General features: G+C 38.9%; 1 protein-coding gene across 1 annotated transcript in view; it reads left to right on the top strand.

Moving 5' to 3' along the window:
* Positions 1 to 15803, top strand: part of LOC101622070 (Fc receptor-like protein 3) — a 91874-nt gene that overhangs the window by 64600 nt on the left and 11471 nt on the right. The window contains exons 13-14 of the mRNA XM_012733264.1: positions 3993 to 4256; positions 4871 to 4990. Coding sequence (XP_012588718.1) covers positions 3993 to 4256; positions 4871 to 4990 — 384 coding nt within the window. The remainder of the gene's footprint in view (positions 1 to 3992; positions 4257 to 4870; positions 4991 to 15803) is intronic.

The raw sequence follows: 15803 nt of genomic DNA, 5'->3' as shown, positions 1-15803 counted from the left end.
CCATTATGGTCCTTCTGTACTTACATTTCGAGATAATATTGATATATATACTAATATTGGTATAATATTGATATACTACATTTGCCATTATGGTCTTTCTGTATTTTTATTCCTTATTTTGAACTTTTCTTGTTCATTCTTCTGTTGGATTTGGTTTGAGGACTTCTTGTAGTATTTTTTGGAGAGGGGGTTTAGTCATGACGAAATTGTGGATTTTCTGTTTGTCTGAGAATGTCCTTATTGTTTCTTCGGAGAGGAAGGAGAGCTTCACAGGATAGAGTATTTCTGGTTGCTTTGGAGTTTGTTGAGTATGTCCCTCCACTCTCTTCTTGCCTGTAGTATTTCTTCAGAGTAGTATTTTTTCAGAGAACTGTCATCCGGATCAGTTTCCCTTTATAGCATATTTGTTTCTTTCCTCTTGTCATTCTCATTATCTTTTCGTTTCTTGTATTCTTGGAAGAGTTATTATAATATTTCTTGCTGTTTTCTTCCTCTCATCATGGTAGTTTGGGGTTCTTCTTGCTTCTTGGATGTCTACTTTCATCTCCTTATTCATATTAGGGAAGTTCACTTCTATTATCTCTGTGAATATTTTCTCTATTCCTTGGCCTTACTCTTCGCCTTCTAGGATACCTCTATCTCTGATATTTCCTTTCTTGTTGGTGTCAGAGAGCTCTTGACGTGTTTCTTCATTCCTTTTCCTTTATTTCTCTTTCTTTTTCTGTTTTAATTCTCTTTATTTCTGCATCTTCAAGTGAGCTGATTCGTTCTTCCATTTAATCTATTATGTTTCTTACTTTTCCTAGCATTCTTTGTTTCCTCTAGTGGCCTTTTCATCTCTTGCATTTCTTCTATTTCTTTTTTTTAATGTTTCATTTTCTTTCTTCAGTTTGTTGATTGCTTGTCTTATATAGTATTTTCTTTTTCATTTCCTTCATTAATTTCCTTGTTTGCATACTTCAGCTCCTTGATAGCTTGCCTCATTTCATTTTTTTCCTTCTCATCTTCTTTTTGTTTGTTTATCATGATGATTCTGAATTATCTATCTGGTAGGCTGAGCAATTCTTCTATTTCTTTGGTGGTTTCTGCTGACTGATCTTTTTGTGGTGAATTTTCCTCCTGTGGACTTGCTTGAATATTTGTTTGTCTTCTTTTCCCTGTTTTGTATTTTCTAGCATTTTCTATTTGCTGAGACATGGTGTTCCTATTATTGACCAGCAATTTTTTTTTTTTTGGATGTTCTTTCTGGAATGGCTGAGGGACTTCCAGACACTTCAGTTGTGGAGGGTATTCTGAGTTGTGTTATTTTGGCCAGCCCCCATTGTGTGTAATTGTGTCTGTTATCTCAACTGGTAACAGTCAGGGGTCTCTTGTGGTGTTCAGCCAATGCTAGTAATATGTTGAGTCCATGTTTCTGGAAGGTGTCTGTTGATATTTGTTGCTTTTGGATGTCCCAGGTTCCCTCTATGCTTGGTGTGCCCGTGGTGGGTATGATGTATTGGAAGTGTTGTAGGTCTCCCTGGAGCTGGGCTTGTGGCTGAGTTGGTGGCTGGCTTTGTTTACTCTCTAAGTACTGTGAGCCTTTCTAGCTCACAAGTCTTTGGGCCTCTGCTGTGGGGGCGGGATCTCCCCCTCCCCACAGGAGTACAGGAGAGTGCCAGAGGGCTGAAATCCTCCCAGGCGAGCAGGCTGCCAGTCCTCGGTCTGAGCTTCAGGGCTCTTTGTGTCTAGTCCAAACAGTCCCTCCCTGAGCAATGCCGCCCCACTGCCTGAGATCCTCTCACAAGCCTTCTGAGGATGGAAAGTGTGATGATTGCACAATGCTGTGAATGGATTTTCTACTACTGAACCATACACTTGAAAATGCTTATGGTGGTAAATTTTATGTTAGGCTCTTTTTAGTGCAATAAAAATAATTGAAAGAAATAGGAGGCCATGATACTGGTGAAGAAACACACCAAGATACACAAAATCCATACAGAGGCTTGCCCCCAGACCCTCAACTCTCTGTTAAACTGCATTAAACTGCCAAAACTGTAAGGAAAGATTAAACTCAGCCTGTTCATTGAGGGTTAGCAGAAACTTGTACTTCCAAAAGCAGGAATGGCATGTCTACTGTAGGACGTATTTGTCATCTGTTTACAGGCAGCAGAATGCACATTTTTAAGTTGAGTCATTCCCAGTCAGTAAATGGTCCCCCAGTCCATTCTCTTTAGCTAATCTCAGAAAAAAGAAGAGCTGAGGGTCCGCCCTGCCAGGGAAGCTCAGCCTTACCTAGCACCCTGCCTTGGGCTTAGCTTGGGCAGTTGTCCTCACCACTTAGTATAACTAGCCACTGTGCAGTTCGCCTTCTACACAGATTATTTCCTAATTATTCTATATTCATAAAAAACAATGATTACCTATTCTTCCTGACTATCCTATTTCTATAAAATCTTCAATTAAAGGGCCCTCCCTGGTGGCACAGTGGGTTAAAGCACAGCACTGAGAATCTAGAGCCGCTTCCTCATGAGTTCAATTCCTGCCTGCCCCGGAGGCGACCACATGGCGAGCCAGACCTCTCCTGGCCCACCCGCTGCTCCCCTCAGCAGTGTACTTTGTCAGTCTGCCTGTTCTTCTCCCCACCCTGTCTCTGGTGAAGCTTCTCACCGCCCCTGAGCCTCTGGCCTGTACCGCAGTTCTGTATGCACAAATAAATAAATCTTAAAAAAAAAATCTTCAATTAAAATGGAAACCATTGGTTCTGTCACTATGGGTACTTTTGTGCTGATCTGGTTGACTTCATCCACCATTTATTGAGGAACATGTCAGGCAAATTCCACCAACAATGAACCAGCAGTTAAGTCTACATTTTTATGAAACTTATATTCTTTCAGGGGAATTAGATACACATAAAGGGGGAGGCGATTACTGCTGAAGGCTTCATAGCTAAAACCTAATGCTCTCCACCTGGGGAGGAGTGAGGTCCTATTTTACTTAATTAAGCTGAAAGTCTAAGTTTAAAGGTAAGATTCAGCAGTCAATAAAGTGGAGAAATGAACATTGATTTTAGTTATTGCTTTCACTAATAATAATAGATAAAATTTATCTAGCACTTTATATACATGATTCTTACTAAAGTACCTTGAGATTCAATTATTATTAGCTCCATTTTACAATAGAATAAACAGACTCAGCAATTAAAAGTTGTAAATCATCAAGATCACAGAGAGAATACCTGCCAGATGCAGGATTCAAATTCAGGTTTTCCTACTATTAATACCTGCCAGATGCAGGATTCAAATTCAGGTTTTCCTACTATTTCATCCTATTAAGGATGTTCTAAAAGAACTCTGCAGAGTTTGGTGGACTCCACCCCTACTCCAGCTTTCTGGATTCCACCCCCTACTCCAGTGATTGGAAAACTACAACTCCCAGTAGCACCAAGGAAAGAACTGCAAGGACCTAAGGGCAGAGCTAAGCAGGCATTCTGGGACTTTGGGGGATAAATAAAGAGCCGTTTTCCAACTGGAGCAACTGCTCTCTGAGTGGGTGACTAGGGGCTAGCAGTTTTAGTTTATGACTAGAGCGCCAAGGTAGTTGAGCTGGTAAGATATTCCAGTTACTTTGTAGCCCTCTCTATTTTCCTAGGTTGTTCCTTTTCCTTTCCCCCTTTCAAAATAAACCCATTATTCTTTTTGTGTGTGTCTGCAGAAAATTACATTTTGAGTGCACGCAGGTGAGGACCAAAAGACAGGCAGCCCAAGTTCACTCTGGGCTACCCTGTAATACTACTACAAAGGAATGTAGAATATTTCCTTTTTTTTAGGAACATTAATTTACAAAACTGTATGACATCAGTAGTTCAGGTGATGTCTTTGTGGGCTTAGCTACAAATGAATATTGACACAGTGAAACTATATTAACTAAAAGGCTTCCTTCTGCACAGCATCCTTATCAAGTTATTTTGTTTATACAGTTAAAACTGATGATGAACTATTTTTCTCCCCCAGTTCCAGTGTCCCACCCTGTGCTCACCCTCTGGGCTGTGGAGGGGGATGTGGTGGTGCTTCACTGTGAGGCCCAGAGGGGGTCTCCCCCCATCCTGTACCGGTTTTATCATGGGGACATCACCTTGGGAAAGAGCTCAGCACCCACGGGAGAAGGAGGGTCTTTCAACCTCTCGCTAACCACAGAACCTTCTGGAAACTACTCCTGTGAGGCTGACAATGGCCTGGGGGCCCAGCGCAGTGAGACGGTGAACCTCCAGTTCCCAGGTAGGTTGGTGTGTCTGGGCTATATGGATAATTATTGTTTGGTCAAAAATATTTTTCCGGCCCTCCCTGGTGGTGCAGCGGGTTAAAGCACAGCACTGAGAAGCGAAAGCCACTTCGGTATGAGTTCCATTCCCGCCTGCCCGGGAGGTGACCACATGGCGTGGCAGATCTCTCCTCACCAGTGTATTTTGTAGATCTGCCTGTTCTGCTCCCCACTCTGTCTCTGGTGAAGCCTCTCACTGCCCCTGAGCCTCTGGCCTGTACCCCAGCTCTGTATACACAAATAAATAAATCTTAAAAATATATTTTTCCAATGGACGATGCAAACTGATCCAGTGTTAAAGAGATTTTGAATATGACCCCAAGACGTAGGACTTCTGGAGATTGGTACTGATTTAATGGGGCAGAAAGAAAAGAAATTAATTTCAGTCTTAGATGCTGCCTATCACCCTTCACATGCTATTATTTTGAAAATTAAAGTTATTATGTTGGAGATAATTTGAATGGAGAAACAATACCTGACAAAAACCTGCCCTCATAGATCTTCAACCCCCACCTACATGATTTCCGTTTAAATAAAAACTTTCTGGAAAAGTGCAGCTCTTTCTATTTAGTGTCTTCTAGGAGCAAAATCAGCTATGTCACAGTGGGGGTCGCGGGAGGCCTGCTGAGCGCCCTGGGCATCGCAGTTTCTGCTGTTCTGGTGGGTCGCTTCAGGACCTGGAAACGGTCAGGTGGGTGTCCTGCCTCCCCTTGTGACGCTGCAACTTCCGCCACTGCTGCAATCATGTGATTGGTCTAGGTCTCCAGTGGAGGGTAGACTAGATGCCCCCTTCTCACCGCCACCAGTGGCAAACACAGATTTCAGCTCGCCACCGAGTTTGTTACTCCATGTGTTTACTTTGAGATTTAAATCAGGTAGCAGAATTTTACCTTTAGTTAAATATTTACCTAGTTCAAACACTGGGAAACAAGAAGAAATGAAAAATAAAGATCTCTGTCAATAAGAACCACAAAACAATAATAACCAGAGCTACAAACCATAAAATAAGGTGTATCAGAATTTGTCAAACATAGTGGCACTTGGATAAAACTCATAGAGAATGCTAAGAATGAAGCTAAAATTTCATTTTCTGATTATTGCTAGAACACAGAGATGCAATTGATTTTTATTCACTGACCTCATACAGTATAACTTTGCAAAACAAGTTCAAGTATCTGTTTAGTGGATTTTATCAGATTTTCTACATAGGTGATAGCATCAGTACAAATGAAGATAGTTTTACTCTCTCCAATTTGAATTCCCTTTATCTCCTAGTATATGGTGCAGGATTAGACATTCTTGTCTGGTTCCTGCCCTTAGTGGGGGAGTATTTGTGGTCTCCCATTTTTAATGATGATGTTATCTGTGGATTTTTCGGTAGATGTTTTTATTAGGCTGAGGAAGTTCTCTATTACTTTTAATTGCTGAGATCTTGTATAGGAAAAGTGTTTCTACAAGATTGAGGTGATCATGCAATTTTAGTTTCTTAGCTTGATACGGACCTACCCAACCCTGATAGGGATTTAGAATTTTGAATGTTGAATACAATTTTATTTCTGGAGTCATACTCACTTGGTCATGATTTTTGAATATGACTTGATAAAATTTTATTAAGAATATTTATATCGGCCCTCCCTGGTGGCGCAGCGGGTTAAAGCACAGCACTAACAAGCTAAAGCCACTTCCTCATGAGTTCGATTCCCGCCTGCCCCTGAGGTGACCGCATGGCTTGGCAGACCTCTCCTGACCCATTCTGTGCTCCCCTCAGCAGTGTGCTTCCTTGATCTGCCTGTTCTGCTGCCCACTCTGTCTCTGGTGACGCCTCTCACTGGCCCTGATCCTCTGCGGATGTGGTAGCTGCTTTTTCGTTACTTGTTCTGAATATTTATGGTCAAGTCAGGATTCACGGAGATACTACTTGCAGTGTTCTTCATTCCTTTCTATATAACTATATTGTGGATTTGTCCATCTTCTTGCAGTTATATCAGGTTTGCTCCATGTGTTTGGAGCTCTATCAGGTGCATAAGTGTTTATAATTTTGATGTGTTTTGGATTAAATGTCCACTTTACTTTTTAATAACCTTTTATCCCTAGCAGGTATATTTACTGAAATATTCCTTGATATTAATGTAGTAATGTAATTAGCATTACCCTACGCTTTCTAGATCCATCTATTTTAGTTTACTTGTACCTCGATATTTAAAGTGTACTTTTTACAGATAGCAAATAGTTAATTCTTACCTTTTATTCTATATGACAGTCTCTACCTTTCAGCTAAGATTTTTAGACCACTTACATTAATGTGAATATTGATAGAATTAGATCTAAGGCTATTACTTCACTGTTTGTTTTTGATTTGCTCCATTTGTTCAATTTCCTTTTCCTTTCTTTTTGCCTTCTTGTCAATCAACTGAGCTTTTTAAAATTCCATTTTATTTCCTTTATTAATTTGTTAGACTTGTGATTCTTTTTCTTGTTATGTTAATGGTTGTTTTGTGTTTAAAGTATGCAAATAACATTTATCACATTCTGTCTTCAGCATATAAGATTATTGCGACATATGTTCTGTTTTCCCCCTTCCAGCTATACTGGTATTTTTGTGTGTGTGTGAGCAATCAATTTTCTCTCAAAGAGACTTATATATAATTAAAATTATTTGAGTGTATCTTATTCATGTGGTTACTGTTCCCAATATTTCATTATCTATATTTCCACTGGTACCCTTTCCTTTCTGCTCAAGATTTTCTTTTAACATTTCTTGTAGCATGGGTCTGCTGGTGATGAATTATTTTGGCTTGTATATGTCTATAAATGTTTTTATTTTGCATTCATTTGTTCCTCTGTGCTTTTTTTTTTTTTTCTCACTGAATGTCTTTTTAGAAATCTTTTAATACATGAACTCTTTTATTCAATACTTTGGGTGGGTGCTTGCTTGTAAAGTTCAAAGACTATATTTTGAAATTTCTAATCTTTTGTCTCTCTGTGTGCTATAACTTGTATTCCTTTTTTCCTTCAGGCTAAATATTTCTGTTTTCTGCTTCTTGGGGCTCATACTGAAAATCAAGCAAATTAATCCCCCAAATTTAAAATATTTGGATCTCAATTTAATGAAAAACAATATATATTTTTCTTAACAATGCTTATCAAACATTGTCTTCTTACCCCCTTTTTTCAGATAAATCTGAGCTTCTAGTTTTAGGTTCCTTTGCATTAAGAGTGGAGCCACGGTTTACAATTGATATTTTAAAGCTATTTAGTAATTCTTTATTAGCATTACATATAACAATGTGTATATCATTTAAATATATATATCAAAAGTACTAACCCCAATAGTACTCATAAAAGCTGTCACTCATTTGGTCTATTTTATGACATTTTATAACTCATCTAAATTCTCCCAATTATTCAATGAGTTCAGTTAAATTCAACCAACATTTTTATCATCATATTAGAAATTTTTAAAAAAAATGGAGATTTCAGAAATTTAAGTAACTTTCAAGTTTAGTTAAGAGATAGAACTTAACTGATGTCTCCCTAACCCTTGAGCCCATATACTATCCATTGTATCTTGATCAGACCTCCTTCTTTCAAAATTAATTTTCTACCTTAACATCATTTATTAAGCAGTTTTATACTAAGAGCAAAGACTTTAGAGCCTCAGTGTTGTAGTGGATTGTGTCCAAAAAAGTTGATTGCTCAGTCAGTACAATACCCAATACCACCATGGAAGGAAAGATTGCTAACTGTCACTTTATATGATCCATGAGGGTAGAAGTTTAGAAGATTCCATCTTCCAGATTGAGGCTATTGTTATTCAAACAGAAAGTAAGGAATTCTGATAGCCCACCAGTCAGTCTGCCTTTGTCACCTCACAGTCTTGCCTACTGTACTTACTTCATGTTTCCTTTTCATTACTGACCAGTCTCCTTGGGAAGGGGAACTCAGACCTTTCAGATATTTATGAAGAGCTCTGCTCCATAGCTTGAGTGTATCCTAAAGGTTACCAAGGAGTGTGACAACCCAGTATTAGTTGACTCTCTAGTTGAACTGTCTGAGTTTAAATTTTAGTAAATCCAGTTGCTAAATAAATGATAATCAAGTAAATCAAACTGTCCGAAGTTCACTATATAATGGACAAAATAATAGCTACTGTTAGGGTCCGAAATCACCCGGTTGTCCCTCGCGACAAAGAAGAGGACCAGAGATGCACAAGCAAGCAGAGTTTATTAAACCAGCTAGCTGGGGTCAAGCTTTCCTGCAGGCACGCAGGCCACACAGGGAGGGCCAGACCCAGACCATAGGAATGTCAGAGAATATATAGGCCCTTATCGGCCGTTACATGTCATAGCCGGTGCAAATTCAAAGAGTAACAAGCTTCACAGCACTCAAGAACGGGTTTCTAAGAACAGATGTCTCAGTCTTGAGTCAGGAGCTGATATCACGGTCTGGTTTCAGCCAGTTCCAGGAGCTGGCAACAGGAATGCTATCTGCCTGCCCTCCTTTCTGGGCCCAGGGTGAGTCAGAGACCCAGACAGAGGGGCCTAGGGGCCTAACACTGCATTTTAATTGTTATTGGAAAATCTATGAAAACAGTTTAGCACAGTGACTGACTATGGGAGTGTTCAGTGAATATGACCTTAGTATAAGTAGTGACTTTCTGGGTCTTTTTTTCTCTTACAAATGACAACATAGACTGACTCTTAGGTTCATTCTGAAAATGTTCTAGCCTACCCATAACTGGTTACTGGTTGATGTGGACTGTAGTTCCCCCAAAGAGAAAGATGCAGTCTAAGATCATGCTCACACACTTTTAGTTTAACTCAGATGCCTGTTCCTCAAAACAGGATTTACATACTGTACCAGTCATTTTTCCAGGGTGATAAGCCTGAGTATGTTTACTTTGGGCATTAATTTGTGTTCTCTAAGGCCAGAGAGACAGACAAGGTACCATAGAAAAAAATAGGTAAGGATAAAAACAGGAAGTTGGGAAGAAGTTGGTTTTTTGTTGTTGTTGATGTTGTTATTTTTTAAAGACTTATTTATTTGTGCTCACATAACTGGGGTACAGGCCATAGGTGTGGTGGGTGAGAGGGTTCACCAGAGACAGACTGGGGAGCAGAACAGGCAGATTGATGAAGTACACTGCTGGGGGAACAGCGGGAAGGCCAGGAGAGGTCTGTTGCACCATGTGGGTCACCTCCTCAGCCAGGGATCGAACTCATGGTGCAGTAGCTTTGGAGAATTTCGTAATGCGGTGCTTTAACTAATTGCACCACCAGGGAGGGCCCAGGAAGAGGTTTTTAATGGGCAGACCAGACAGATTTCAAAACTTAAGACTGATTAAATAGGCTTTCATACTAGATTGATGTGTAATCATTTATTACAAAATCATTAACTTGTCCTTCTTTTAGTCCTCAAAGTATAAACTTTAATTTTTATAGTTGTTTAACATTTGGGAAAGCTTTGGAGGAGGAAAGACAAGTTGGAATTAGTAAGATGACAGAGAAGGAAAGAAGTATGGAGAAAATCATATGTGCCCCACATTGTTGAAGTGGACTTTCAAGGATCACAGATAAAGAGAGGTTAAATTTATTATGCAGTATTATTGATTCATACTTGTAGAAGAATTATGTATCAACTTTTACCCCTCCTTTAGGCCTCAGTCTCCTTACTTTTACTTCACAGGACTGCTGTCATGATAAAGAAGGGGGAGGGGGGAGGAGAAAGCACTTGACTCAGAGCTAAATACTAAGTTGTCTCCCTTTTGCTACTCAGTCACAAGTACATATAAATGGTATTATGTATGACTGGCTGAATAACTCAGTGTAAGGGTGATTTCAGGCTTGATGTGGAGGGTAACATTGCATATCTGCTAAGATTTGCCATAGACGAGAACTAGAGTGAGCCTGAGTTCCAGGGAAGGGCTGTCTGTCACAGAGCATGTTGGCCATGCAGCTTACTTACCATCAATGTACTTTGTTTATTTTTCAGGAGAACTTTCTGCACCTGACACACCTAGGTGAGGTCTCTGTTCTTTGACTCCCAACACACACACACACACACACACACACACACACATATATATATATATATATATATATATATATACACATAACTTTTTTGGTCGCTGAGTAATATTCCATTGTATATCAGGAATACAACATTATATGTATTTATCAAAAAGATTTATTTATTTATGCATATAAGAACTAGGACACAGACCAGAGGTGTGGGGGGTAAGAGGAACCACCAGAGACAGTGGGGAGCAGAACAAGCAGATTGACTGAAATATACTGCTGAGGGGGGCAGCAGGTGGATCAGGTGAGGTCTGCTGTGCCATGTGTGTCACCTCCCTGGTTGGAAATTGAACTCGTGCTGTAGCCATTGAGACTTGCTGCATAGTGCTGCACTTTAACCAATACAGTTGACCCCTTTTACCTGATTTATCCACCCTCCTCTTATTCCTTTCCTCCTGGTACACATAGCTTATGGGCTAAAATTTTGTTTTGGTTGGCTCATTTATTTTCTTTTCCATACAGTTGTGACATACGATGTTTGTCTTTTCCATTTGATATATTTCATTTAGTAATATAGTTTCTTGATTCATCCATGCTTTTGCAAATACCAGGATTTTATCCCTGTCACTTGTTATTTTGAAATCTGTTTTGTTTGATGTATCTATGGTTGTTTCTGACTTCCTTTGAGTCCACTGGCTTGTAAAATTGTTTTCTGCCCTTTACCTTTACCCTGTGTTTATGACTTAAGTCTTTATTTTTATAACTTAAACGACTCTCTATAGGAGACATAGGATATAATTGGGTTTTGTTTTTCAGTCCATCTAAACTGCCTGCATGTTTGTTGAGTTTGGTCCACTTACTTTAGTAATGAGTATTGCTATTGTCATGTTATCTTTTGTTTTTGGTTCTTGTTTTCTTTTTCCTAGTGTATTTGTACCAACTCATTTGGAAGGGTTTCCATGAAACTTTTCTTTGTTGTCACTTTAATTTTGGTTTGTATATATGTTCTAGGTTTTTGTTTTGTGTATAGATTGTCTCATATTTCAAGTAATCTGTTTCCTACTGACATTATCCTATCTTCTTTGCCTATACAATTATTATTCTGTTATTTTTTTTTACTTATTTTGTCATTAATTATTATTTATATACTATAAGGTCATTAGGGTTCCTATCATTATTTATAATGTTAATTTTCTGTTAACCTTTATTTTATAAAATTAGTGTTAATTCCTATATAAAGTTGTAACATTTTAATTCTGCCTATCTATTTATCACCTTAATTTTTTTTGGTGCACTTCCTTTTCTTAATTCTGTCAGAATACATTTTGAAATAGTTCTCAAAAGGGGGGTTCTAATGGTGGTGAACTTCTTCCACTTTTGACTAGGAGTCTTTATTCCCCCCTCAGATCTAAAGAATAGCTTTGTGGGGTTGAGTAGTCTTGCATGGTGATTTTTATCTTTGAGTATTTTGAATATTGCACTTCACTTTCTCCTGGACTGTGGAGTTTCTACTGAGATGACTGATGACATCCTTATGTCTTTATGTTAATATCTCCCTCCTCCACACACACACACCTTTAATGTTCTTTATTTATCATTGACTTATATTTGTCATTGACATTGTACAATTTTACTATGATGATTTAGGTCTTTTTGCATTTAGATAACTAATTGTTCTGTTAGCATTCTATATTCTATTCCTTCCTGATATTTGGAAAATCTTAGCTGTTATTTCTTTGACTAAGTTCTCTGCTCCCTTCTCCCACTCTTCACCTTCTGGGATACTCATTGTCTTTATGCTGCCCTTCCTCATGGAATTCTATAGATTTTGTATCATTTCTTCATTTTTTAACATTCTTTTTCTCACCTGAATAATTTCTCAATTTCATCTTCAAGCTCACTAATTGTTTCCTCCCTTCAGTCTGTTCTATAGTACTCTCCATCTTATTGACTTCTTTACATTCTGAATCTATTGGGTTTTTAATTTTTTTTTCTTCAAATTTTATTTCTACTTGTCAATTTTATTACTCAGCTATGTTTATTTTGTTAATATTCTTACATCCCTTTTAGTTTCTTCATGATATTATGATATTTTCATGATATCCTGAAGATATCCAAGATTTCATGATATTTTGAATTCTTATCTATTAGATCATAATCTTCTTTGCTGTCCTTGTTGGTTTCTTGAGAGTTGCCATTCTTTACTTTTTATATTACCTCAAAGTCTCAAGTTGCTTTGTGTTTATTTGAAATCTAGAACAGCAACTTACTAGTTAACTGCTTTTCTCTTTCTTATTCAATTAGGCTGTTATGTGTTTTTGTTTGTTTGTTTGTTTGTTTTTGTTGTTAATATTTGTTACTATGGTGGCCTCCCTGGTAGCACAAGGGGTTAAAATACAGCACTATGAAGCTATCTACAACCACTGCAGCCAGGGAGGTGACCCACATGGTGCAGCAGACTTCGCCTGTCACACCCACTGCTCCCCTCAGCCATGTATTTCAGTCAGTCCACCTGTTCTGCTCCCAATTCCATCTCTGGTGAATCCTCTCACCCACCCCCATAAGTCTGGCCTATACCCCAGTTCTTGTATACATAAATAAATCTTTTGAAAAATATTAGTTACTATGATGCATTAGAATCCAGGGATTCTGGTGAAGAGCTGGTACTGTGTCAGTGGAGAAATGAAGAATTCATAGGGGGACAGCCACTCTCATGGTTGAGCTGGGGGAGACCTGGTCCGTGCATACGACTTCAGTGATAACCCTCCTCTTTGAAGTCTCAGATCTAAAACTCAGATACTTAGCAACTGTTGGTATGCTTCAAAACTGGTAACAATCTGGCAGGAGAGAATTGAAAGGAAATTGTAGTTGAGAGTACTTGATGTCACCTTTCTCCTGGGGTCTGAATCCATGTGATATACCTGCACTCTGCTGCTTTGGGAGGTATCTGAAACAAGGTGCACTGACTCTTCTCCTTCTCTAGGTCCTTGATTGGCCTGGCAGCCCCACAATCTCTGTTGCATATCTTCCACACATCCCACTCCATTCATCCTCATCACACAGCTATATTCTGGGGTTCTGAGCAGCTGAATCATTTTTTATCTATAGTTGATACATTAGCTATGGATTTAATAGGAGAAATGGAAGAAGATGTTTATGCTACTCTCATGCTCCTTCATGGCATCCTATTGGAAATGTAGATTGTAATATGCAGAAAATATAATAATTTATGGATTAAAGGGAAAGGTTAAGTATGTGGGAATGCAATCTTTATGTATCAATGTTTAAGTAATAAAAGTTTAGGCAAGTTTTATTTCATTTAAGTAACTGAAATCCATGTAGCTTTTGTCCTCTGTCTCTGCTTTAGTTGGCATACTTTATAATGCTGCCTTGGACTTCATTTTGTGCTATCACCCTGCTAGTGTTTCCTTGATAGGATCGTGCAGATTCTTAGACTAAGCAGTCATGATGTTTTTCATGGGGGTTCTTCCCAGGAAGACACCCTGTATAACCCACAAATACTTTTCTCTTATCTCTCCCCCACCCCCGTCACAGTGCCAATGATGGTGAGGAACCTTCCCTGTCCAGGTCTGCTGTCACAGCACCCCCAAGACCCACCCACAATGAGTCACCAGTGCTAATAGAACTGCAATCCATGTACAACAATGGTGAGAACTTCTTAAGGGACAGAGGGCTCTAGGAATGGGCAGGCAAGAGGAGAGATTGAGTAACAGTGTATGGTCAAGTCATGGTAAATTTAAAAGTGACACTTTCTGGCACTATGCTGGGGATAGAATTTGTGTCTAGGAAGAAAATTTGAGAATGTGGACTCTTGATAGTCATCTATCACCTATTCCCTTGCAGTAAATCCTGGAAATAATGACCTGCTTTACTCCCAGATATGGCACAGCCAGCACAAAAAAGAAAATTCAGGTAATGAAGAGTCTAGATAGGTAAATATGAGGTGGTGGGATGTTAGCAGATCTAGCAAGGATTCATAGATAAAAAAGGCATCTCAAATATGAATTCAACATGAAAGAAATCACCTACTCCTTTCATTGATTATATCATTGCCAATAATATAATCACACCCATTCCATTTTACTTGTCTATACTATTACCATTACGCACGATATATCAGTAATGTCTACTGTGATGTTTTGAAAATTATAGGATCCCTAAAATACTTTCTGAGCAAATGAATGTAATTGCTAAATTAGGTGATGGGGACACTCTGCTGGGGTTTTGATGAACAGTCGAGAAAGAAGGATATTGTCAGTAAAGTTATTCTGGGCACTTGGTAGATGGGGAAAGGATTTATTGGTATATGTATGGAGAAAATACTTTGTGAGGTCTTAGAATAATTCAGCAGAGAATACAGTTAAGACATGAATCAGCAAAAGAAAGATTGGCTTGGGAGATTGTAAGTTGTGGGTAGGTTGTAAATTGGAATATATCACTGTCAGTCAAAAATATTTGTTTCCTCCTCTTATCCAATAGCAAATTCACCAAAGATGCCTCGGAAGGACAAGGTGGGTCACATTTCTGGTTTGCTTCCCCTCTGCTCTTTCTTATCTGTATTTAAACATCTTTTGCTTTTTGTGTTTTCTCTACCAGGAACCCACAATTATCTACTCTGAGTTGAGGAATGCACACAAAGATGATTTTGCAGGGCAGGCAAGGAGTAGAGGCAGGGCCCATGAAGATGCTACAGAAGACTATGTGAATGTCTCAAGTGCGTTATTGGGCTTGAACCACTAGCCCTATAACCAGAGTCCCCAGCAAGACCCTATGCCACTCCCTCATGTTCTCGCCACCTACCTATCCTGTGTGCCACCAGGACTCTTTCTTCAAGGGAGCTGGGTGTAGGGACCATGTGGCTTTGTGTTGCTGTAGGAACACTGTGCACAGCTATATTGTGTTCATATGTGAGACATATGTGAATACAGGACATGGAAGGTGGGCAATAACTTCCTCAGTATATGAAATGAAGGATGAGGGGGAAACAAGGGTATAATATAAATGTGATCAGAAGACTTTACTGTACTACTTCTGCATAAATAACTTGCTATAAATATTTGTTTCCTTTTTTTGTGAAGTTCATGGTGGCATTGCTTATGTGCTAGCCTACATGTTTGTTCCAGTCACCAAATTAGAAATGGTTGAAAGTATTCAGTCTATGTACGTGTGATTTCTCCTTGAAATTAACACCAGCAATAAGATTTTTAAATAACTCTTTCCATTTAATGGGAGATAATTTCAAATTTTTCTGATAAGAGTTATGGTCTGACTCTTGACTCTACTTGGAGATAAGGCCTTTAAGGAAGTCATTAAGGGTCAGTGAGGTCATGTGACAGGTCCTGATCCAATGAGATTAGTGTCCTTACAAGAAGTTGAGAGATGCTAGAGGCCTCTCTCTCTCTCTCTCTCTCTCTCTCTCTCTCTCTCTCTCTCATATCCACAGAAGAAAGACCATGTGAGGACACA

Source organism: Condylura cristata, unplaced genomic scaffold (genome assembly GCF_000260355.1).
Source record: "Condylura cristata isolate star-nosed mole 26May11 unplaced genomic scaffold, ConCri1.0 scaffold00040, whole genome shotgun sequence".
NCBI classification, from domain to species: Eukaryota; Metazoa; Chordata; class Mammalia; order Eulipotyphla; family Talpidae; genus Condylura; species Condylura cristata.
This window is presented reverse-complemented; position numbering and strand designations above follow the sequence as displayed.